The sequence below is a fragment of the Chiloscyllium plagiosum genome, unplaced genomic scaffold (assembly GCF_037043375.1).
Source record: "Chiloscyllium plagiosum isolate Xiang-an unplaced genomic scaffold, Cpla_swu_hap1 HiC_scaffold_5, whole genome shotgun sequence".
Classification (NCBI taxonomy): Eukaryota; Metazoa; Chordata; class Chondrichthyes; order Orectolobiformes; family Hemiscylliidae; genus Chiloscyllium; species Chiloscyllium plagiosum.
The window spans coordinates 114,070,651-114,098,128 of NW_028270143.1; the positions used below are offsets into that span (position 1 = coordinate 114,070,651).

General features: G+C 41.8%; 1 protein-coding gene across 3 annotated transcripts in view; it reads right to left on the reverse strand.

Moving 5' to 3' along the window:
* dpp6a (dipeptidyl-peptidase 6a) overlaps positions 1 to 27,478 on the reverse strand; it is a 1,528,415-nt gene that overhangs the window by 1,184,664 nt on the left and 316,273 nt on the right. The window contains exon 1 of one of the 3 annotated variants that reach the window (XM_043690724.2): positions 16,365 to 17,317. The exons of the other annotated variants lie outside the window; for them this stretch is intronic. Coding sequence (XP_043546659.2) covers positions 16,365 to 16,556 — 192 coding nt within the window. The 5' untranslated portion in view covers positions 16,557 to 17,317. Of the gene's footprint in view, positions 1 to 16,364; positions 17,318 to 27,478 lie in introns of those variants that run through there. 3 annotated transcript variants of the gene reach the window in all.

Consider the following 27,478-nt stretch of genomic DNA (forward strand, 5'->3'; position numbering starts at 1 on the left):
TGGTAAAAGAAGGTGTGGCATTCCTTCAGAGTTACATTGATGTGTCACTCTACTCAAATGTGTGCAAGTCACTGCAGGGAAGCTAGGACGAAAGGATTTCCAGCTGTAAGAAGGGCGTACTGAGCTAAATAATGTGAATCCTGATAGCAGATGACACATAGTTTTTATCATGAGATATACAACAATACAACAATAGACATCCATTGAACTGGTCACATAATTAGCCCATTCTTTCACACCCAGGGCAAGCATTCAATCACCTAGGAAAGGTTAAAAACCTAAAGAAAATTGAGGGAATTGATAAATCCATTTCCTACCTCTGAAAGTGATTGGAAAAGTTTCAGAAGCCCTTGATTATGGAATTCTCCATCCTTTAACATCCATTTTCTTATTATATGCAATTACATTGGTAACACCTAGGAAGTAATTCATCTTTCCAGTGCCTTAATAGAATCCATAATCAGTACGCAAGTGATAACTTGTTTTACTGATCAATAACTCTGCAGGAAAAGTACTTCCTGACACCTAACCTAGATCAATATGCATGTAACCTAGACCTGCAACCCCTCGTCTTCCCCTAACAGATTGAACAGCTTTGTCATTTCATTAAAAGTCTAAATCTGCTTGAAATCGTGTTTCTTTAAAAGGAGTTATACAAATCCTGTCTCTCAATCTATTTGGATAACTTAGGGTTTGTCAACTTCATATCAAGCTCTTCTCTAATCCTTTTCGCACATTCTACATATTACCACATTGCAAGGAAAGCAAAAATGGGGAGCATTCTGCATGAATCCTAATTGATGTCTTACAGAGTGCTGTTTTTGCTTTGAATTTACCATCCAGGCATTACATTCTAAATTTACCTCTAATTGCAGCAACAACTTTGCAGCACTGATTGTGGATTGTCATGCACTGTAATGTGCAGTCTTCTTCCTGCTCAGGAGCCTTAAACACACTGTACACATGCACTGACTTAGTTCAAAAGCAAAATACTGATTCGGTCAACTTCATAAATTTTTTTTTAAAAATCATTCACAGGGTGAGGGTGTTGCTGGCTAGGCCAGTATTTATTGCCCAACCCTAATTGCCCAGAGGGCAATTCAGTGTCAACCACATTGCTGTGGGTTTGGAGGCCAGACCAGGCAAGGATAGCAGTTTCCTTCCCCAAAGGATATCAGTGAACCAGAAGGGTTTTTCCCTGCCAATCAGCAATAGACTCTTAATTCCAGACTTTGTTTTTCATTGAATTCAAATTCAAATATCTGCCATAGCAGGATTTGAAACTGGGTCCCCAGAATATTACCTGGGTTGCTGAGTTAACAATCCAGCAATAATACCACTGGGCTGTTGCCTCCCCCAACTTCCACAGCAACCCCTTGTCACTTGATGAATTCTTTTGCTCACTGAAGGGTTTTAGAGCATCGCCTGATATTTAGAATCATGAAGGAACTTGAGTTATGTTATCACTGCCAAATTTTCTAAGAATCAATTCAATGCAATTTAAGAAAAGTGCATTTTTATAATGATTTTGAGTGATAGATTGTTGAGTGTTTACTGCAGTTTCAATTTTATCCTGTATGGCAACAAATCTACTTGGTAATCTTCAGACTTCTAAAGTTCACAGCCTCCACACTGCACGTGTGCTAAAAATATTTTTAGACAATACAATAACCACTAATTAATATCAGTAGAAATCTTTATTTTCCTGGAACCTCAAATCTACATACCAGCTGATCTCCCTTAAATGTTTTCTTTTTACTAAAATCTGCTGGCAGTTAATGCCCAAATCTGGGATTCAGCAGATCAGAAAATCCTGAATTAGAATCCTTACAGTGTGGAAGCAGGCCATCTGGCTCATCGAGTCCACACCAGGCCTCCGAAGAGCATCCTACCTACCCTGCATTTCGCATGGTTAATCCACCTAGCTCACGCATGTTTTGATTATGGGAGGAAAGCAGAGCACTCAGAGGAAACTTGCACAGACACAGAGAGAAGGTGCAAACTCAACACAGACAGTCACCCAAGACCGGAAATAGTCCCTGGCACTGCAAGGCACCAGGCTAACCACACAGCCACTGGGTCACCCTTAACGTACACTCACTCTTTGATTTCTTTTGGTGCTATGCCTTCAGAACAAATTGCTGATTCATCAGCCAGCAGATGTACAAATTAATTGAAGGCACAACAACATGAACCAAGAAGCATTATTAGAAGAACAAGATTAAATTATTGCTTCCTGTTCTAATTGTTATATCAAACCATAACAAATGGACATTGTGTAAAACAGCACAATAATATCTATGTATAGGTTAATGATGCTAACAGGCTGAGCATGAGCTTTTGGGCATTGCAATTTGTGGTTTTTAAAATGTTCATCAGAAAATTCAAATTCAAAATTAATTCAATTGGTTGTGGCATGACAAATGACATATTTTGAGGAGGTAACAAGCAGCACAGATAAAGGGGAAGAGGTGGATGTAATACATTTGGATTTTGAGAAGGCATTTGATAAGGTATCGCATATTAGGATGCTTAATTAGATAAGAGCCCATGATGTTGGAGATAGTATATTAACATGTATAGAGGATTCACTAGCTAACATAAGTCAGAGAGTTGGAATAAGGGGGACTTTTTCACGATGACAATGTGTGACTAGTGGAGTCCCACAAGGATCAGTACTGGGGTCACAATTATTTACAATATATACTGATGACATGGATAAAGAAAGTGAATACACCATAGTCAAATTTCCAAATGTCACAAAAATAGGTGGAAAGGCAAGTGCTGAGGATGACACAAAGCGTTTGCAAAGGGAGATAGACAAGCTAAGTGAGCAGGCAAAAACTAGGGCAATGATATATAATGTGAGGTTGTGCACTTTGGCAGGAAGAATATTACTGAATATGACTGAAGTAGAGAAAGACTGAAGAAAGCTACTGAAGGATGTTGGGAAGCTTGAAATGATTCAGAAAAGATTTACAAGGATGTTGCCAGGGTAGGAGGATTTGAGCTACAGGGAGAGGTTGAATAGGCTGGAGTGTGGAGGCAGAGGGGTGACCTTATAGAGGTTTGTAAAATCATGAAGGGCATGGATAGGATAAATAGACAAGGTTGCTTCCTGGGCTGGGGAAGTCCAGGACTAGAGGGCATAGGTTTAAGGTGAGAGGGGAAAGATATAAAAGGGACCTAAGGGGAATTTTTTTCCCACATAGGGCAGTGCATGTATGGAATCGGCTGCAAGGGGAAGTGGTGGAGGCTGGTACAATTAGACCATTTAAAAGGCATCTGGATTGGTATGTGAATAGGAAGGGCTTAGAGGGATATGGGGAGAAAGTGAGGTCTGCAGATGCTGGAGATCAAAGTTGAAACTTTATTGCTGGAACAGCACAGCAGGTCAGGCAGCATCCAGGGAACAGGGGATTCGACGTTTCGGGCACAGGCCCTTCTTCAGGAATGGGATATGGGCCATGTGCTGGCAAATGGGACTAGATTAGTTTAGGATAACTGGCTAGCATGGATGAGTTGGACAGAAGGGTCTGTTTTCGTCCTCTCACCCATGAACCACCAAAAGTCCAAGTCCAATGGGTTATAGGTAAAGCAAATGAAATGTTGGACTTCATTTTAAAAGGATTGGAATACAAACATATTGAGGTTTTGCTAAAAATATATAAGGCACTAATCAGATCACAGCTTGAATACTATGAACAGTCTTTGTCTCTTTTATCTACAGAATGACAAATTGGCACTGAAGGCAGTCCAGAGAAGGTTCACTGGATTGATATTAGGTATGGAGGGATTGTCTTATGAGAGGAAGTTGAGCAAGTTGGTCCTGTTCTCATTGGAATTTAGAAGAATGAGAGGTGACCTTGTTGAAATAGAAAAGGTTCTTAGGGAACTTGACAGGACAGATCCAGAAAGGTTATTTCCCCTTGTGGGAGAGTCCACATCAAGAGTACATACTCTCAAAATAATGGGTCACCCATTTAGGTCAGAGATGTGGAGGAAGTTTTTCTCTCAGAGGGTAGTTCATCTTGGAATTATTTATCACAGATGACTGGTGAGACTTGGGTTGTTAAGTATATTTAAGGCTGAGATAGACAGATTTGTAATCAGTCAGGGGACCAAGGGTTAGAGGAAAAAGACAGAAAGGTAGAGTTGAGAATTATCAGATCAGTCACAATCTCAATATACATAGAACACTCGATGGGCTGAATGGCCCGTTTCTGCTCTTATGGTCTTATGGATGGTGTCAAGCTCCTTGTGTGTTGCTGGAGCTGCAGTAATCCAGGCAAGTGGAGAATATTCCATCTCACTCCTGACTTAGGCCTTGCTGATGATGGAGTGCCTTTGAGGAGTCAGCAGGTGAGTTGCATGCCACAATTATAAAGTTACAAAAATTGTTCAGGAAGAAAAATTGAAAGCAAATGAATAAACTACTCAACCCAGAGATAAAATTCAGCGTGTCTTCCATTTTGACAGAATAAAATATTGATTATATGTGTTGCTATTGACCAACATAAAATTTACCATTATATCATTACTCCTGAAAGTACAGAATAATTACTCATTTCAGCACACAGAATAATGTGAAATCAATGGACATTTTGATGTTTTACTACATATTTTCCAGTATGCAGAAAGCAGAGAGTCATGTTAATGTGATTGTAGGTTATTTACCTGCTACAATTTATTGTTACTGACTGCAGATCACTCCTATGGGTACACTGCCATTAGTGCGCACCCTGCATAAAGAATTCAGTATAGTATGTGTGTGTATATACCTGTAAGCCTGTCAGTCAGGTCTGCACATTTCACATATGAATTCCTTTTTGTAAAGCACATTGTCATCCTTTTACTTATTAAAAAGAAGAGAATGATAATCTGGATAATAGAAAGAACTCCAGTGTTAGCAAAGAGAAATAAACCCTTCTACTCAGTGCATTGGGCACAATAAGTCTGTTCAATAATATAAAGACTAAAATCTCCTCTGATCTGTGTGAATGGAACAGTGAACCTAAGCTAAGTAACCAGGGAGACCAATTCCATATGATCATAACCAACAAGTTATGATTAACCATCTGTAGGAATAAGGAATTTTTAAAATTCATTCACAGGATGAGGGCATCGCTGGTTGGACCACCATTTATTGCCCATCCCTAATTGCTCAGACAGCATTTAAGGGTCATCCACATTGTTGTGGGTGACAGTTTCCTTTCTGAAAGGAAATGAGTGAACCAAAGGGTTTCACTTCAATGGACTCTTAATTCCAGAATTTTTATTAAATTCATATTCTACCATCTGCTGTGGTGGGATTTGAACCTGGGTACTCAGAACATTACATGGGTCTCTGGATTAATAGTCTAGCAATAATACCACAAGGTCACCACCAGCCCAGCTCAGATACCTGGCTAGCAGGTTTGTGATACAGAGTAATGCCAACTGCATGGGTCCAATAACAATAATAATTGTTAGAAGAAAGACCCTGTACACACAACAATCAAAACTAATGTCATTGGATAAACAGGCAGAAAACTAGCCACTAGGATACATGAACATCAACTTGCCACAAAAAGACTAGTATCTTTACATACAGATGAGGAAGGACACCACTTTAACTGGGACAACACATCCATGCAAGGACCACCCAAACAGAGACACACGCGAGAAATCCTAAAAGCATGGCAATCTCACCGGAACTCTATCAACAAACACATTGACTTGGATCCCATTTACCATCCCCTGAGGAAAAGAACAGGAATCAACATCACCACAGGAAATTATATCACCAATCCAAGGAAACCTAAACACCTAAATAAAAAGTGGGCTGATGTTACCTAGTATGGTGACAAAACGTCTGAAAACGAACCTTCCAGCTCAGATAACAAACCTACATCCAGAACCTCAATCCGAGCTGCAAATCTTCTCAAAACTCGCCAACAATAATTTTAGGGCCTTTCTCCCGGGTTGGTGATGATTCACCACGGCACATTCGCCGCTGCCACCGACTAGGCCACTGCTGGTTCACCACCAGCGTTTCTCCACTGGGGTTGTTTGACCTCTGGAGAGTATTCGTAATGGGAAATATATATATGTAGTGATTGTTTTCCCTCCCTCCTGTTCTTTTATACTTCCCAGTCCCCTTTATTTATACAAGTACATACTACATATTGATTAAAAAAAAGGTGAAATAAATATCATTTTATTGGTTTATGTATAAAAATGAGTTACAAACACTTGCGGTGGCGAATCGTCCTCAGCGGCCAATGAGCGGTGGCGAAGCTTCCTCGGTGGTGAAAGGGCAGTGGCTAATCGGCGGCGGTGAATGGTCCCATCCCGCTTTCTCCCAGCCGCCTCACACCAAGCCTTGTCATCACATGGGTTCCTACTACAGTTAACCCATTACCAGCTCCTAATGGTCAATATTAACAATTATTCTCCTCGACTGAATATTCCCTATTCTTTTGTCTGCCCAACTTTTGTTCTCTCTCTGGGCTCCATCTCCTCCTTTCATATTTCCTCCCTCCACCTCCCAACCCCATCTTTAGTATATATATCATCTTTTTCCTAGCTACAATTAGTTCTGAAAGAAGGTTGCTGGATGAAAACCATTAACTCTGCTTTCTCCCCACAGATGCTGCCAGACAGATTGCTGATTTTCTCCAGCAATTTCTGTTTTCATTTTGGATTTCCAGCATCCACAGTTCTTTGGCTTTTTTTTAAACATGTATTCAATTCCTGCACAATCTAATGTTACCATGAAGTATTCTCCTTCTCAATCTCTCCGCTTGAGGTCTGGTGACCCTCATGTTAAACCTTCACTACCTTCTCTCTTCAATGTGAGAGCAACCCTATGGGCTGGTAGAATTATGGTGACTTAAAGAGTCATAGAATCGCACAGTACGGAAACAGGCTCTTCGGTCCAACCAGTCCATGCCGAACATAATCCCAAACTAGTCCCACCTGCCTTCACTTGGCTCATATCTCTCCAAACCTTTCTTGCTCATGTACTTATCAAAGCGTGTTTTAAACATTGTAACTGTACCCACATCTATCACTTGCTCTGGAAGTTTATTCCACACACGAACCATTCTCTGTGCAAACACGTTGCCTCTTATGTCCTTTTCAAATGTTTCTCCTCTCACCTTGAACAGATCTTGAAATTCCCCATCATAGGGAAAAGACACCTGCCATTCACTTTATCTATACCCCTCATGATTTTAATAAGCTGTGGAAGGTCACCCCACAACCTCCTATGCTCCAGTGAATAAGACTCCAGCCTATCCAGCCTCTCCCTATATTCAAACCTTCCATTCTGGGCAACATCCTGGTAAATCTTTTCTGAACTCCCTCCAGCTTGATAAGGCCTTCCGATAACAGGGTGACCAGAACTGGGCATGGTATTCCAGAAGAGGCCTCACCAACATCCTGCACAATCTTAACATGATGTCCCAGCTCCAAAACTCAAAGGTCATGATCCTGTTTAGTGGGTTTTCCAGATATGCCCACTTCATCTGCCTGTTCTGTGGCCATAGAAGAAGGATGAAAGCTATGCACTGTGTTGTGCATATCAAACCAAATAAACTGTTGCTCACTTTTCTCAGCTCTGCAAGTATAATATTGACTACAGTGGCATTTGCAATTGCATTATATGACTCTCCCCTGCACTGGTTATTTTCAATTACTTCTTGATGTTTGCTTATTATGCTAAAAGATCCGTTTGGCAGGTTAGAAAAAACAATTTTTAGAAGCTTAAGTAACTTTTTAATTCCTTTATTATGACAAAATAAGATCTGCTATGCTTTTATTTACTTTGGGTAGGAATGTTGGCACTGCTCCAATGCTACAAGTAGAGGCCATGAATTTTGGTCACAATGTCATTTTTAAAATTTTCTCGCCAATGAACCAAAGTAAAGTCACTGGATTACTCATTGTGATAGCATCGATTCAATATGTTCATCACCTGTAAAAGATACTTTCCAGAGCTCAGCGGCAACTCAATGAACTACTGAATGTTCCAAGTGGAAAATACTGGATACAGAGAACAAATTATTTACAAAGGTGATTAAATCTACCATCTTAAGTGAGTTGCTATAACTAATTTCCCAACATTGTCAGAGTGTCATAGTCATTGAGCCATACAGCATGGAAACAGACTCTGGTCCAGCCAGTCTGTGCTGAACATAATCCCACCTGCTTACTTCTCGCCCATACCACTCCAAATCTTTCCTATTCATGTACTTATCCGATTGTCTTTTAAACATTGTAATTGTGTCCACATCCATCACTTCCTCAGAGTTTCATTCCACATGCAAACCACACTCTGTGTGAAAGATTTGCCCCTCATATCCTTTTTAAATCTCTCTCCTCTCACCTTAAAATGTGCCCCCAATCTTGAAATCCCCCATCCTCGGGAAAAGACGATTGTCATGAACTCTATCTATATCCCTCTTTATTTTATTGTCAAGTGTCTAGTTTAATTTCTGTAAGGCACATCATCACTTCATGTTTCTACTGCTCATCACAGACATCATTTCTTTGATGCAAGATATTTTTAAGTAGCGTTAGACTTTTCCAATGCCAATACTGAAAGCAAAAATAGAAATAGTCTGTTGGTGAATATGTAATGGTACCTTGACAGCAGTGATATCCCAGGGCACTTCACAGGAACATTTGTTAAAGAGAATTTTACATCTATCTGCACAAGGAGATATTATGAGTTGTGAATGTAAGTTTGGTCAAAGAGGTAGGTTTTAAAGGCATGTTTTAATGGTGAAATGAGAGATAGAGGTGCTTAAAGAGGGAATTCCAGAACTTAGGACTTAGGCAGTGCAAAGACATGCAAGGTTTTTGTAGCAAAAACAGATCTGGAAATTATTTAAAAGTAGCAATTAAATCAAAGTATCATGTGAATAATGGAAGAGAGTGAGGCTACCTGTTTGTCTCATTTCATAATTAAATCCCAATCCCAATTGTAAAAAACTGGTCCATACTGGCAGTACACAGGAGAAACAGTTTTGTGGTTCATTTATAAAAGGTATCTGAACCATGATTTGTCATCAAAAAATATTCCTGAGCAAGTTAGAAGGAGTCCACTCCAACACTCCAGCCTGCTCTGTCATTCAATAAGATCATGACTGACTCAACATTTCCTCCTATCTTGCTTGTCAAGAATCAATCTGCCTTTGCCTTAAAAGATTCAAATACTCTGATTCCACCATGTTTTGAGGAAGGAGGTTCCAAAAACTCGTGACCCTCCATGAGGAAAAAAAACCTCACATCTGTCTTCGATGGGACAGGAAACAACTTCTCCACACCTATCCTCTTCAGGTTCAACAAGGTCTGTTGTTCTCAAAAATATTCTTTTTCTTTATTCAGGTTTATCAATTGAACTGAAACCTGTACTTGAACTTGTATCTCCACAGCCTCTGGGTTACTCGTTTGGTGACATTAATACGGTGACATCCCCTCCCTCTGTAATGTACAGTTAATCGTTTGCGAGAATGATCCACCATTCTGTAATAACATCAATAACATTAAATAGAGTTGTTGATTCATAGAACATAGACCAATAACTCTGACATAATCTTGGCAGTACGATGGCTCAATGGTTAGCTTTGCTGCTTAACAGCATCAGGGACTCAGGTTTGATTCCACCTTCAGGCAACTGTGTGGGGTTTGCACATTCTCCCAGTGTCTGTGCAGGTTTCCTCCAAGTGCTCAGGTTTTTTTCCCACAATCCAAACACATGCAGGTTAGTTGGATTGGCCATGCTAAATTGCCCATAGTGTCTAGGGATGTGCTGACTAGGTGGATTAGCCAAGGGAAATGCAGGGCTATAGGCTGGAGTGGGGTGGGTCTGGGCAGGATGCTCTTTACAAGGTCAGTGTGGACTTGATGGGCTAAATGGCCTGGTTCCACACTTTTGGGATTCTATGATATTGTTAACACATAGTAACTTAAAAATAAAATAATAGTTGATTCCCAGGAAATGTTACAACCAGCATAAACATACATGCAATATTTTATGTGTCACCATCAAGAGTGTTTTGAAGCACATTGGACACCAAGCTCTTGAAGCATGATGACATCTGGCAGTGGCACAGCAACCAAATTAACACTTAATAAATATCCTGGAATAGTTCCTATAATTAAACAAACAGCCAGAGAGACTGAGTTCAAGCTGCAATTTAATCTTAGTGTCCAATAAAGGTGATCAACTGCCGAAGTATCAATGACTTATAATATAACTTGCATCAAATTGATTATCTCGCCTGCACTTTAATTCATTCTGGAAGTGTTTAGAGTAGAGTCTCTCTATTCAAATGTGAATTCCGTGTTCCAAAATTACAGCCAACTGTCCTTTATTTGAGCAGACCTTGAAAGTCTAACTGGGCTTTATGAAGCAAATGAATTATCATGAATTATTTTAATTGGACACAAGCATATCAAGTATATTCCTGAACATTATTCTTAGGGGACTTCTTAATTAAAATAAATCATGATGGTATTCTGAATACATATTCTGAAACATTGTCATCCCTGACAACCAGCCAAAAGAGTGAAGATGTCAAATTCAAAACAAAATACAAACACAAGGGACGACCTGGAACGCTTCTGTGTTATCCAATTACAAACATTGTCCCTGGTAATTGTATCGGCCAAGTTGGTGTCATATTTGACTCCATGATCAGTTAAGGCTGATTATTTCCACCTCAATAAGATTCCCTAACCTTACCTTGAACCAGCTCATGTTCTGCTGAAAACCTCAGCCATGCCTTTGACACCATGAGCCTTGATTATTCCAATGCAATCTGAGTCAACTGCTATGTTTTACTCTTCTTATGCTTGAAGTCATCTCAACGTCTGCTGCTCATATCCTAATGCACTCCATGTCCTAACTCATTTCATGTCCTGTTCACCCTTCAATCCTACTCATTGACCTACACTGACATCTGGTGAAGAGATACCACCATTGCGTAATTCCCACCTTTTTTTCAAATGCCTCCCTACCCTTGACCATCCTTATCCCTGTAACTTACTCGAGCCCTACAATTTTACAAAATATCTGCTCTCTGATAATTGTTAGTTAGAGACAAAAAAATTGCAGATGTTGGAATCCAAGGTAGACAAGCAGGAGGCTGGAAGAGCACAGCAAGCCAGGCAGCATCAGGAGGTGGAAAAGTCAACATTTCAGGTATAACTTGAAACACCGAAAACACTGACTTCTCCACCTTCTGATGCTGTCTGGCTTGCTGTGTTCTTCGAGCCCCCCATGCTGCTTGGTTTGCTGTGTTCTTCGAGCCCCCCATGCTGCCTGGCCTGCTGTGTTCTTCCAACCCCCCCATGCTGCCTGGCCTGCTGTGTTCTTCCAGCCTCCTGCTTGTTTACCTCTGACAATTCTGTCCTTGAGCTACCTCCGTTTTAATTGTTTCAGCTTTGGCAATCTCAGCTTTAGCTGCTGAGGCCCTAAGGTTTAGAATTCTCTTGTTAAAATCTCCTCTCTGCTCTGTCACTGCTTTTGTCACTTGCGGTGGTTCCTAAATCCTACCTGTTTCACCAAGCATTTTGTCATTTACAACAGTATTCCCTTGTGATCAGTATTAAATTTTGTTCATAGGTCTTTTGTGAAGTAACTGTGGGTATGTTACAATAGTAAAGCAGTTCTAGAAATACAACTTGCTGTACTAATTCGTGTCCTAAAGCGGATGTAATTATTGACTCTGCAGCTAGTGGCAGTACCTGATTACAACTGCAGCTTTGCTAATTTAACTTGCAGCCACCATTACAATTTACAATTATACTTTTTTTTTCAGTTTAGACTATGGCCTACAGCTGATACTGGTCAACAAGACAATGAAACTGTAGGAAAATCTTTAAATGGTATGCTATCCATATTTTACAGGTCGCACTGATTGAATAATGAATTACAATGCAATTGTTAAATGAGAATTGAGTTCCAATAAGATGAAGCCAGACTGCAGCAGCTTTCTATCCGAAGACCAGGATTACTTAGTGTCATCAGTAATCATAGAGATCTATAGTCCTTTGTGCCTGTGCTAGTCAAAATAACCACCAAACTATCCTCATTGCATTTTCCAGCACTTGGCCCATAACCTCAAATATCTTGTAACCTTTGGCATTGCAAGTGCACATCTAAATACTTTACTAATATTGAGAGAGTTTCTGCCTCTTCCACTCTTACAGGTACTGAGTTCCAGACTCCCACCACCCTGTAGGTGGAAAAGCAAACCCTCACATCCTCTCTAAACCTCCTGCCCTTCCCTTATATTTATGCACAACAACCCCTCCCCCACCCTTTGCCATCATTTAAACCTCCATCAAGGGGAAAGGTTTTTTTCCTGTCTACCTTAGCCGCGTCCCTCCTAATTTTACAGATCTCAATCATTCCCCCCTCTCAGTCTCCTCGTCTCTTAAAAAAACCAACTCCAATCTATCCAATCTTCTCTTCATAACTGAAACTCCCTAGCTTAGGCAACATCCTGGTAAATCTCCTCTGCATCCCCTCCAGCGCTGTCACATCCCTCCTGTAATGTGCATTCCTGAGCTGCACACAATACTCTAGCTGCGGCCTAACCACCGTGTACACAATTCCCCATGACCTCCCTGCTCTTAAATTCTATGCCATATGTCTTCTTAACCACTCTATGCAGCTGTCCTGATGCACACCAAGGTCCCTCTGACCGTCCCAGGGTGAAACTGTTCATCGTGTATTCCCTCCTCCTGTTTGTTCTGCCCAAGTGCCAGAAGTTTCACTTATTGGATTGAATTCCATTGAACACTGATCAGCTCACCTGACCAGCCGGTCTCTATCCTCCAGTAATCTAAGGCTATCTTCTTCACCATTTACTGCCACACCAATTTTCATACTGTCTGCAAACTTACTGATCAAAGCCCCTACTTCCGAGCATCTCTACTGCTCATGACACTAACGGCCCTTATCTGCTATTACCAGAAGTTGCAAAGAAAACTTCAAATCACACTGACTGAACTATTCAACTTACACTTGTATTCTTTAAGCCTGTACTCCCAAAATTCTAAATGAAAGTACATTTTAACTCTGTTTTAACCTCCCAATCTCTTGGTAAAAGTGGCTAAATTACAAAGTTAATAAAAAAAGAATAAAAAATTGCGGATGCTGTAAACCAGAAACAAAATCAGAGATTGCTTGAAGAGCTCAGCAGGTCTGGCAGCATCTGCGGAGAGAAATCAGAGTCGGGTCGAAACACCAACTCTGATTTCTCTCCACAGATGCTGCTAGACCTGATGAGCTTTTCCAGCAATCTCTGATTCTCGCACAAAAACTTGGCTTTTGTTCGTTGTTCTTGGCAGGGTAATGCTGTTTTGGTTTTACCGCGGTCAGTTCTGTCCCTGTTCCTGTCATTCGCATATGTGTTGGTTACTGAGAGAGGCGTTCGAGGTCAACAGCTCCCACCAGCTTCCCCGGGGGATTGACGTACAGTCAATAACTGCTCCCTCTGAATGTACCGGCGGTATAAATGAACCTTAGTCCGCCCAAACAACAACTCAAACAAGATTATAAAGCAAGTGCTGCTAATGGGGTAAAAAGAGACACCTAACTGATTTCAAGACTGCAATCCTTTCGCGCGAAAGATGTTACCCCTGCCCAATGCTGGGGTCTCACAATTTAACCTTGAGTCCTGAGCTGAACGCAGCACCGATTCGAAAAGTTAAAAAAAAATGTCAGAAACAGGAAAGGTTACAGAAGCTCGGCAGACGTCTGACAACACCCCGGGGACCAGTCTCTTTTTTTAAAAAAAAAATCGAGAATGTAACAGACGAGAGAGCCCAAGGGGATCCAAACATTCCCAACAATGTGCTGTCCCAGAATGATTGATCACACTTTCAAGAGATTCATCTGAACGCAACTTAAATATTTCATGGAAACACGGCCGTGTGCAGCGACGTCACTGAAAAGAAAATGTAATGAACTTATTTGTCAAGATCCAACAAGCGGTTGTCTAAAAGGCCACGATTAACCACCCCCCACCCCCGCCCCAGACCCAACGCCGCTGAGACAGCGACTGATGGACCATATCAAGCTCAGCAGATCTCTGCTCTTCACTCTCAATCTCGAATTTAGATCTCAGTCAGGCTGCTTTCGTTAAATAGATTTTTTTCAAAAGAAATCCAGAGGAGAAAAATAAAATGTAAAGGCTGCCATAAAATAGTGTGACCTATTTTCCGAGGGGGGAGAAAGATCTGGACAAACATTAACTTCTTGATGGTGTAAATGTTACTTAACACCAGGCCAGGGGGATTGTAAGCATCTGTCCCGTGTTCAGAGTTCATTCGACCATCATACAGTTTACTGTGCGAGAAAGTATTTAAGAGAAAGCTGAATAGATTCTGTGTGAAATGCCTTTTGTTTTGGTTAGAAGGGACCCAGCCAAAGCGAATCCTGCATCTTAACGATCCCATCGACAGCAACACAACGAGCAGCAAATAGCATTTGTCGCGCATCCTTCAGGAACAGCTCAAACCCCTAATAATATCGGCAGCAGCAGCCGCTGGCGGGCTGGTGGCTCGATTCCTCCCAACTATTTTACAGACTAACGCCACTAAAATAATCAGAAAATCAATCCAGGAGCTTTCACTCCTGCACTGATCAGGGATCAGGCCAGAACTCTTAAAGATGCCTGGGTTGCCAAGGTGATATGTAAATACAACTTTTTAAACGGTTCCCGATTTCTTCCAGCGAAGCCAAGCATCATTTTTTCCCCACAGATCCTCAGCGGCCGGCGTCCACTGCATTCAAATGTCTAACTGAGCTCTACTTTGTACGGGAGGGGTCCCCTCACTACCCCCCCCCCCCCCCCCCCGCATACACACTTCCAGCCAGGACGAAGGATTGTCTTTTGCAACAACAGAAACATAACATGGATTGTAATCCTACCGTCTATAAATATATCGCCGAGCGAACAAAACACGCAGTTTGTCATTGAATAGAAAACTTAAGAGCAACTTGACACCTGGTTAACTTGCTGAGATTGAACGAGACAGCGATTTGGGGGGAAAGAGGCCCGAGAGGTTCAAATGAAGCAGATAAAGACAGAAAGGCGCACAGGAGGGGCGAACACACATGTACATATACTGACATATACACAGGTGCGTATACACTGACACAGTCATATACTGTACACACAGGTGCATACACACAGATGCACATACACTGACATAGCCATATACGCACAGGTTCATACACACAGGTGCATACACACTGATATAGTCATATACGCACAGGTTCATACACACACAGGTGCATACACACTGATATAGTCATATACGCACAGGTTCATACACACAGGTGCATACACACTGATATAGTCATATACGCACAGGTGCATACACACTGACATAGTCATATACACACAGGTTCATACACACAGGTACACACACAGGTGCATACACACTGACATAGTCATATACACACAGGTTCATACACACAGGTGCATACACACTGATATAGTCATATACGCACAGGTGCATACACACTGACATAGTCATATACACACAGGTTCATACACACAGGTACACACACAGGTGCATACACACTGACATAGTCATATACACACAGGTTCATACACACAGGTACACACACACTGATATAGTCATATACGCACAGGTTCATATACACATAGGTGCATACACACTGACATAGTCTTATACACAAAGGTTCATACACACAGGTACACACACAATGCATACACACTGACATAGTCATACACACACAGGTGCATACACACTGACATAGTCATACACACACAAGTTCATACACACAGGTACACACACACACAGGTGCATACACACTAACATAGCCATACACACACACACAAAGGTGCATATACACACACAGGTGCAGATACACTGACATAGCCATATACACAGAGGTGCACATGCACACAAGTACAAACACGGATGCATCTACACTGACATAGCCACACACACAGGTGCATTTATACTGACAGTCACACGCAGGTGCATACACACGGGTATACATATATCCTGGCACAGCCACACACATACAAGTGCCAATGCACTGACACAGCCAAACACACAGGTGCAGGTACACTGACACAGCCAAACACACAGGTGCAGGTACACTGACATAGTCATTCAAACACACAAGTGGAAATACACACACAGCCACATACACAGGTGTATATATACACTGACACAGTCACACATACACACAGGTGTACATATGCTGACATAGCCACACACACAGATGCATATACGCACGCAGGTGTGCATACACTGATCAGCCATACACACACACGGTACGTGAAGCCAAACAGATAAGGAACAGGTAATGATCATCTTACATCATCGTCCTCACAGTCAGCTCTGTGCTGGTAATGGTACCGGGCTCGGTTGTCTTCCAGGGACCGTGCAGTTTTCCCTCCGTTGTCTTCATCATTGCACTGGCCACCGAGAAGGTGACTGGCCTCGGCGGGAGCTGGGTAAGATCTGGAGGTGTTGATCTGCCCCGTGATCCTCTGATACAGCGAAGCCATCACAAAGTCAGCTCTGGAGACTACGGCACGAACTTCGGCGCAGACGCCGGTCGTACAGGGTCCACCGGGAGAGAGTGAGGGGGGGTTTGGGGGAGGTGGCTGGAATACAGGGAGACAGAGATATGTCCTGATGTGAGGGAGGGAGAGGCCTATCCGCTCTAGAAGGGGTGGATCAGGCGTCCTCGACAACCCCGCCGGCTGTGAATCGACATGCAGTTAGAACATCTCCTTTAGAGCTGGTGCGATCACTCCTGGGTTGCACTGGCATCAGGAGGAGGGGTTCAGCCGGGCGAATACTGCATTCAGGACACGCTGCCTTCCTGGCTCTCCCTCTGCTCGGAGGGGGAAGGGGCTGGAGGCTGTTCCAGTCTCACTACATCAGCGACAGTCCTGTCCCTGCGTTTCCAATATCCCCTCTGTCTCTCAGACACACACACACACAGATAGAGGCTACACCTGACCCACCGCTCCCAATGGTGAACACACACACACACACACAGAAAGGACAAACAGCCGGAACTGACGAGGAAGGAATCCACCAAAACAACTTAATCCCGATTTATTCCTGACCTCCCCGCAAGCTGTTCCAAACTCGGGGAATGGGGTGCAGAATCTCAGCCGGACAGGCTCCCACAGCGATGGGGAGCAGATGCAGATGGGGGGTTCAGGGTGAATCAGACAGGGAGTATGGTGTGCGTGTGTGTGTGTGTTTGCAGATGAAGAGAAATCGGTTTCAGCTGCTACAGTGCCCCTCAGGGGGAAAAAAAACCCCACAAAGCTGCGATGGACCACCACCAACAAGGCGAGGGGTTTTGCACTGCCTCCCCAGTTCGGCTCAGCATCTCGCCCCCTCCCGTTGAGCGGATGCGAAGGAGAGAGTGTTGAATTTTTGGTGTGTTAAGGCTGCAGCACCCCTCTGTGGATATATTGGACAAAGCAGGTACCGCCGACAGAGAGAGAGAGAGAGAGATTGCCATTGTCCTGTCACCGCGCTTCCCCACCTCAGCACGAACACACAATACTGTCCTCATTCCCAATTTGAGAATGCAGGTAACCCGCACTGGAAGCAGATACTCCCAAACAGAGGGGAAAGGTTTACATTTATCTAGCGCCTGATCATGCCCGCAGCGAGTCCCGACGTGTTTTACAGTCAGTGGAGAGTGCAAGTATGGTCCCGATGTGTGCTATAAAGTGCAACAGTCAATTTGGGAAACTTTCACAGGTTTCTATTCTTAAGCGACATTTGTTGAGTGATAAATAGTGACCTGAACAACAGCCAAATATCCACTACTTACCAAAAGGTCTTATGAGGTTTTTTTGACAACATACCGGGACTAAGTTCACTGACATCAGCGCAAGGAACACTCACTCACCCCTAGGGCTGACAGGAACATTTCGCTAAATTGAGTCCCTTCGATTTAACATTTAGGAATAATGATAACAACTGGAACGTGAAATTGCACGGCCACTCGGCCCGGTTAAAACAGAGTGTGTGCAGGACCGGTCAATGCCGCAAGTTGCAACATTGTCCGAAAAGGAATTTATTTCAAAAGCAGCATTTCACGAGTGGGATTGCCTTTTCATCACCAATGGCGAAATGCTTCTGTTTGACCTGTGAGATTTAGTTTCTCACCTTACCTCACCTGGGGTCTGGGGTACATAGAACATACAAGGTAAAGTCGCTATCATCTTACCCCTCCATTGGAGAGAGAGATGACTGGTGGGGTTTCACCTGAGGCTCACCTCATCTCAAGTAAAGGGTGGGATCATAGAGGTCACCTCAGACAGTGTGAATCTGGGCTGTTGGAGTCACTTCTGTACTGCAAGCCAGTCTTCCAATCAACTGAGCTAATTGGCTTGCATGAGCTGAGACTACCATGGAGGAGGAAGTGAGGACTGCAGATGCTGGAGATCAGAGCTGAAAAGTGTGGTGCTGAAAAAGCACAGCAGGTCAGGCAGCATAGGAGAGTCCATGTTTCAGCATAAGTCCTTCATCAGGAATGGGTGCTGTGACCGTCTGTGCACCAAAGGTACTGTGACCCTCTGGATAAACTCAACACCAGTCATCTCTATTTAATAAGGGATGGTCTTCTGGGACTATGATGATTTCACTTACTTCTATATCTGGAAGAAAATATCAAAAATGGATAGTAGATATTTTCAGCCTGTACAATACTTGTGCTATATTCATGAGTGCATATTTTAAAAACTCCTAGCTATCAACTTCAATTAGCTTGTTTCAAATACAAGCAATTGAATTATGCCAAATATCATGGATCGGTTCTTTAAAAAATTACACTAAAGAACATAATGTACTTGCAATAAGTATTCATAAACCATTGGGAGTACCATGCTAGACCAGGCAATGTTGGCATTTTAACTTCCCTAAAGGGCATTAGAGAACCAGATTTTATTTTATAACAAACAACCATTTGGCTAAGACTTTTTATTACAGACTTTTATTGAAATCAAATTTCACCATCTGCCATGGCAGGATTCAGACCCATAACATTAGCCTGATGTTCTTGATTGTTAATCCATTGACATTATCACATCACATAGAAATGCTCTTAGACTTGCACTTGCTTGAAGCTACATATAGTCCATACACACAGACCTGACCTTTGCAAACAGGTAAGAACATGTCCAAGAATTACATCTTTATTAATGAAACAAAGGTTTTGGTGTCAACTGGCGCATTCCTTATGGTGACACCTTTACCAAACAGAATTTAGGACCCTCTTTCTGAACTTAAACAAAAATTTCACTTCACCCTTATGCTCCAAATCTGCCCCCATTACCACTTTGTCCCTGTATCTCACGGTATCCTTAGAATCTAAAATCAATCTTAGCCTTGGGTATTTTACAACAAGGCAAAGAAAATATCCACTTGCTGGTTTGGTGCCAATAGCAAATTTTCATAATCATGTTAGCTAAGAAAGTCTCTCCTTCATTTTACTTCTGAATGATACAAAGAACACTGGATTGGATTAAACTCTCAAGGAATACCAGCAACTCCTTGCCCCTGTTTTAATTCACAAGAAAAAGGATTAAATAATGGAAATGTAATTTATCACTGCAGTTACTTAATCTCATTAGTCAACCAAACAATTGGTTGGTAAACATTTAAGTCACTTGGCATATTTCTCAACCGTTGTTCATGCAGCAAACAAATGCATCAGTTTCCTTCTGTTCTACTGACAAACATGTGACCTGATGCAACAAATAACTTTTGCTGATCCTACCCTTAAAGCACAAGAAACTTGCTCATGTGTTGCACCACTTTCCAATGACTTTTGTACTGTGCATTATAGCCAAAGTATTTCAGCAAGAGGCAGCTTCTCAGAGAGGCTGCCTGTACCTGAGTTAGGGATTGAAGGAGCCAGGAGTATGTTGGGTCAATAATCAGGACAATACTGCAGATAATGTTTTGACTTTTTAAATTAAATTTATTTGTGGCAATATTGGCTGGCCCGGTATTTATTGCCCTAAATACTACTTGCAGGACCAGTTCAAATTCAACCACTTTGCTCTGGAGTCATATGTAAGCCAGACAAGGATGGCAGATTTCCATCCTCAAAGAATTTTAGTGAACCAGATGGGTTTTGGACAGCAACAGATTGGAGGGCATCTAATCCAGACTTTCATCATCTGAAACTTCACATTCTGCCATGATGAGAGTCGAGTCCATGTCCCTAGAACATAGGCAATGAATCCGAGGACAATACCACTACATCACCATCTCCCTGCAGAAACACTTGAAAAATATCTCAATTAATAAACATCTGGGTATGTGCAGTTTTGCAAAGAAGTTTCTACTTTGCATGGTCACGGGTTAAGGTATAGCAGTTCCAGTCAACTTGAGTTAATTTCATGCAAGCGATCGAAGAACATGTTCATATTATGCTTCCCAACACTTGACTGGTTGAGATATTAATCTCTCTATAGCGAAGGGCCAACTGGACAATCGTGACTTTGTGAAATTTGATATTTATCCAGCTCAGATTCAGGCATTGGTAGAGTTTTAACCATTCTTTTATATACTGAGCTTGAGAGGGAAACATAGCCAGGAGTCTATCAGTTACCTTTTGCTTCAATACTCTTGTCCAATCAATATCAATTTCAAACCTCTAGCATTTAACAGCTTCTCAGGTAGTTGTTGTATCTCTAGTTGTTCTCCTGGGATTATGAAAACATAAATGCTGAGGGAAGGAATAGGAAATAAATTGCATTCATGCTGTTGGATACATGATGACACACCTCGTGGGAATCTGGAACTTGGACCCAGAATTTTTGACTTAGAGATAGGGACAAAACCAAATGACCCCAAGAGCCCTTAATATTTATGCAAAGATGAACATAAGATTCAGGAGCAGGAGTAGACAATTTATCCCCTCAAACCTGCTCTACTGTTCATCAATTAATAGTCATGCAGCGTGGAAATAGGCTTTGTGGCCCAACTCAACCGTGGTCACCAGGTTTCTTAAACTGACTGCGTTTGACCCATCGTTCAACGTATGTACCACTCTCTATGTCAACAAGTTGCCCCTCATGTCCCTTTTAAATCTTCCCCTCTCACCTTAAACCTTTAGTTTTAGACTCCTCTACCGTAGGGAAAAGACCTTGAATATTCACCTTGTCTATGCCTCTCGGGATTCATTCAACACAATCATTGCTGATCTTATCGCCGTCTCAACTCTACTTTCCTGCCCACTCTTAATAACCATTACTAATTAAAGATCTGACTATCTCCACCTTAATTTTATCCAGTGTCCACTGCATTCTGGTGTAGTGAATTTCACAGACTCACAATTCTTTGAGAGAAGGGAAAGAGTAGAATTTTAAATTCCATCAGCTTTTGTGGTGAGATTACAATCCATATCCCAAAGTATAAACCTATGTGTGTAGATAACAATCGAGCCACTTCACCACCTCAGACATCAGTATTTATAATGAAACTAATCGGTCTAATTTTCTACACACACACATGTGTGACTTTAACCCCAGATCTTGTGGCCCCAGATTTTACATGCTGTAAGATAATGTAACTCAGGGAATACATTGCAAAACATTCACATTCCAAAACTGAGGAGTCCTTGATCACTAAAAGGATCAGAGTAACAGCTGTAAGTTTAAGTTGGAGAGCTGACAATTAAACATGCATAAGGTTGACGTGCTATGAACTAACAAAGACAGAATCAGTATTTTCTTATAGACAATATTGACTGCAGTTTGTAATAGTAATTAGAAATACAAAACAAAAGTGTAATTTAAGAGACATTGAGACAACCTACAGGTTAATTGGATTTCAAAATAACTAAATCACAAATCACACTGCTATTTTGAGTATTGATCTGCTGTAAAAGCAACATGAAGGAAAAGCAGGGATTAGTTATTTTTATCATGAAAACAATTGCAGCACCACTAATGTAGCAAAAATGGTTCTTTAAAGCTATTGTTACCTGAAACTGTGGAGACATTTAGACTGAGAAAAAAATGCTTTAGTGAATATAGAATTCAGAATAAAAATCTTGAATAATAGAGCATTGTAACTGGGCAACATTGCCAATACAGAGATCAATGCCTCAAACCTGGCAGGGATCAATATATTCTTGATTATGAGAATGCTGAAATGTGTTTTCATTAACTTCATTCTTTCAAAAATAATTCAAAATCAATTAATCGAACCCCTACAGTGTGGAAGCATGCCATTTGGCCTATCGAGTCCACACCAACAATCTGAACAACATCCGACCCAGACCCACCTCTCCAGCCTATAACCCTGCATTTCCCATTGCTAATCCAACTACCTTACATAACCCTGGACCCTATGGGCAATTTAGCATGGCCAGTCCATTTAAGCTGCACATTTTTGGACTGTGGGAAGAAACCAAAGCACCCAGAGGAAACCCATGCAGACACGGGGAGAATGTGCAAATTCGACACTGACAGTTACCAAGGGTGGAATAGGACCAAGGTCCCTAGCACTGTGAGGCAGCAGTGCTAACCACTCAGCCACCGTGCCACCCGATGAACAGAGCTTTAAAGGCAATTTTTTTGACAGAATCTGATTTCAATGCTTCAGATACTACCCTCTCTTAACAATGTGACATATCTGAATGTAATAGAAGATCTTTTAATGGATGGCATGATTTCATTACCACAGATTCTTTATGGAATTGATGACGTTGAATTAAGAACGCTATAATCATTACTGAGAAAGTCAGTCAGCAACTAACACAATGTGAACAGACAGCTTTGTCCTGATCCCATTTCCTTTGAAATAATAAAGAAAACATCTTGGCAACGCAGCCATATCTTGTGGGAAATGCTAAGTAGATGCTATGTTGAGCATGTAATGTAGGAATTGCCAGTTGACAGTTAACTCCCCTAAATTCACTTGCACGGAATAAAATATGAGCAGGAGCTGTTAAAACATTCTCTCAGCTGAGCAAGTTGGGATGATGTTGCCAGATTTGTAAGCAACGCTGAATGAAATTCATCAATCCCTCTAATAGGCCAAATATTGCCTTTCTCATGTCTTGTTTTGTATAATTTGTATCTTGTACTGTTCACAGTTTTCTGCAATAATGTGAGGCGCTTCTTTCTTGTCTGAGTATTGACACCATTAGATTACTTACAGTGTGGAAACAGGCCCTTCAGCCCAACAAGTCCACACCCCGAAGCACAACCCACCCATACCCACTCCCCTATATTTACTCCTTCACCTAACACTACGAGCAATTTAGCTTGGCCAATTCACCTAACCTGCACATTTTTGGACTGTGGGAGGAAACCGGAGCACCCGGAGGAAACCCACGCAGACATGGGAAGAATGTGCAAACTCCACACAGTCAGTCGCCTGAGGCGGGAATTGAACCCCGGTCTCTGACACTGTGAAGCAGCAGTGCTAACCACGTGCTGAGCTAGCCAGTCACTTTACATTGGAAAATAGGAAAAGGCTATTTTGCAACTTTGTGGTTAAATAATCAAATTGTAATATTACGCTAAAATATAGGACATTACTTCGAAATGAGGTTTTACCTTTCAGAAATTATAAACAAATGTCAAGGTGAGATTTAAAATCATATAATAGAAAACTATGAAGTTGATGATGTACTGCAATAATAATGGAAGAAGCTTTCATCAGGTCCATTGCATTAGAAGGTCATAACTCACTTATTGTCAAAGGGTTAATGTCTACTGTGAAATAGCAGAAAAATAAATTTCATAGCAACTTGGTATGTTAACCGCTGCATTGTGAAATTTTCAGGACATATATCGAACGCAATCAAAGCTGTGACTGATAATAAAGATCAAACTTCATTTTTCCTTAAAGTGTCATAGGAATACTAACAAATGAGATTGCACATGCTCCCCGTGTCTGCTTGGGTTTCCTCCCACAGTCCAAAAATGTGCAGGTTAGGTGAATTAGCCAAGCTAAATTTCCCATAGTTTTCTGGGATGTGTAGGACAGGTGCATTAGTCAGGGGAAATATAGAGTAATAGGGTACGGTAATGGATCTTGGTGGGATACTCTTCGGAGGATTGTGTTGGACTTGTTGGGCTAAATGGCCTGTTTCCACAGTATAGACCTTCTATGGTTCTATGAAATGATTGCTGAGTGTCACAATCTTGAGCAGCAACAAATCCATGAATCATGCCAATGGACTTATGATGAAGAAATCCCATTTTGTTTTCCAATTGCCTTTTCCTCAGTCTTTCTCCTCCTCTATCACCTGCTTGGTGAGCTTTTATTTGGTACTATGAGGTGCAAGTACATTAGCAAAGTTGGCTAATCTTTAAATGAACAGTATCCAGCTAATGTTTATGTCAAAAATCGACACGACAGGTAAAGCTCATTTTGTGAAGCTAATTGGAAACAAATTGAGATCGAAACAGCTAAAATTATAACATTGTTGTTGCATGGAATGTCTTGTGTTAATTTCTACATAATTATGCAGCACAGTGAAAGCCATTTAGCCCATTGTGCCTGCATGGATCGTTGAAAGGAATGATCCACTTAGATCATGAAATTTAATATTAGACAACTGCAGAGGTGCGTGTTGACTATCACCAACAGAATTACATTCCACCATAATCTATAAACCAAAGGTCCACTCAACCTTTCAATCAAGCTTGGTGAACAAGAGAATCACTGGGGTGTATGGAAAAACATGCCAGTAGAAGCACTAGGTAAATGAGTCCCAACCTGATGAATTTATAACACGTATCATAGGTATGATAAGCAGCAGAAACAGCACGTTACAGACAGAGCTAAGCAACTCCTTAGCAAATGAATCAGATCAAAGTTCTACAGTCACTTATGGCAGCAGAAACAACAGACAAGACCAGGAGGTGGCTCCATAAGCATTCCTATCCTCAGTCGTAGTGGAGATCATCAGGTGGGTGCAAAAGACAAACCTGAAATGTTTACAACCATCTTAAGGCAAAAATGCCAAAAGATACATTTCCTAAGATTCTGACAATCATTATTCTTCAGCCAATTTAATTCACTCAATGTAACATTACTTAATTACTGAGTATGTCAGATACAGCAATGACTATGGTACCTGATAACGTCTCACCTATAATGGAGTTGGGTTCTTAAACTATCCATAAAATTTCAACAATTGCATCTACCCAACAATGTGGAAAATTGCCCAGCTATGCTCTGTCCACGAACTGCTAAACAAAGCAAATATGGCCATTTATGGAATGTATTGTTAACCATTTTATCAAACGGCATTTATTCGCCAATAACTTGCTTGCTGGTGCTCAGCTTAGGTACCTGCACTCAGCTTCTGACCCCATTACACGCTCGAAACCACCATGTACACGGACCGAATTCCAGAAACGAGGCGACATTGATGCCCTTGACATCACGACAACATTTGACCAATTGTGCGTAACACTGACATTAACTTTTGGTCTCTTTATTTAAGGAAGGGAATGGTAGTGGAGGTGGTTCTGAGGATGTTTACTGGATTGATACCTGAAACGAGTGGGTTGTCTTATGTGGTTAAAAATCACACAGCACCATGTTATAGTCCAACAGGTTTATTTGGAAGCACGAGCTTTCAAAGTGCTGCTCCTTCATCAGGTGGTTGGCACCTCCAAATCTTACCTTATGAGGATTGTTTGTATTGGTTCCACTGGAGTTTAGAAAAGTGAAAGGCAACTTTATGTAAATCCTGATCCTGAATGATCTTGAAAAGAAGGACATGAAAAGGATGCTTCTTCTTATTAAGGGACATTGTTTTAAGATAAGGACTCACACATTTGGTACAGAAATCAGGAATTATTTGTTTCGGAGAGTTGTGAACAAATTGCCTCAGAAAGCTGTGAAGACGAGGTCATTAGGTATTGTTATGGCTGCAGTAAATAGATTCCTGACAGTCACGGGAGTCCAAGGTTATCAGGTATAGATGGGGAATATGGTATTCAAAACACAAACCAATCTGCCATCACCTTTTTAAAATGGAGAGCAGGCTCGAGGGGCCAAACGGCCTCTCTTTCTCCCATTTCACATGTTCAGGAGAAGTCAGTGGGAATCAAATCAAAACACTCCACTGGTTGGAGTCACACATAGTCCAAAGGAAGGTGGTTTGTGATTGTTGCAGACCAATTACTTCAACCATGGGACATTAACACAGGAGTGTCTAATAAGGTTGTATACACAACCCAACCAGCTTCAGTGTTTTTAATTCATTCATTCGTGGGACTAGTGTGTGGGCCAGCATTTGTTGCCTGTTCCTAGGTGCCATTAATAAGGTGGTGGTGAGCTGCCTTCTTGAATTGCTGCGGTCCACCTGCTGTGGGTTGACCCAAAATGTTGTCAGGGAGAGAATTTCATGATTTTGACCCAACGACAGTGAAGGAATGGTGATACATTTCCAAGTCAGGATGGGGAGTTGCTTGGAGGGGAACTTGAAGATGGTGGCATTCCCATACATCTGCTGCCCTTGTCCTTCAAGATGGAAGTGCCTGTGACTTTGGAAGATGCTGTCCAAGGATCTTTGGTGAATTTCTGCAGTGAATCTCTCAGATAATACACACTGCTGCTATTGAGTAAGTGGTGGAGGGAGTGCATATTTGTGGATGTGGTGCCAATCAAGTGGGTTGTTTTGTTCTGAATGTGCCAAGCCATTTGAGTATGGTTGGAGCTTCACCCATCCAGCGAAGTGAGGAGTATTCCATCCCACTCCTGACTTGCGTAAATGGTGGATAGGCTTTGGGGGCTCATCAGGTGAGTTAATGACCACAGTATTCTTAGCTTCTGACCTGCTCTTGTAGCCACTGAGTTTATATGACAAGTCCAGTTGAGTTTTATAGAACATAGAACATAGAACAATACAGCGCAGTACAGGCCCTTTGGCCCTCGATGTTGCACCGATCCAAGTCCACCTAACCTACACTAGCCCACTATCCTCCATATGCCTATCCAATGCCCGCTTAAATGCCCATAAAGAGGGAGAGTCCACCACTGCTACTGGCAGTGCATTCCATGAACTCACGACTCGCTGAGTAAAGAATCTACCCCTAACATCTGTCCTATACCTACCACCCCTTAATTTAAAGCTATGCCCCCTCATAATAGCTGACTTCATACATGGAAAAAGGTTTGCATGGTCAACCCTATCTAAACCCCTAATCATCTTGTACGCCTCTATCAAGTCACCCCAAACCTTCTTTTCTCCAATGAAAACAACCCCAAGTGCCTCAGCCTTTTCTCATACGATCTTCCTACCATACCAGGCAACATCCTGGTAAACCTCCTCTGCACCCGTTCCAGTGCCTCCACATCCTTCCTATAGTATGGCGACCAAAACTGCACACAATACTCCAGGTGCGGCTGCACCAGAGTCTTATACAACTGCAACATGACCTCAGGACTCCGGAACTCAATTCCTCTACCAATA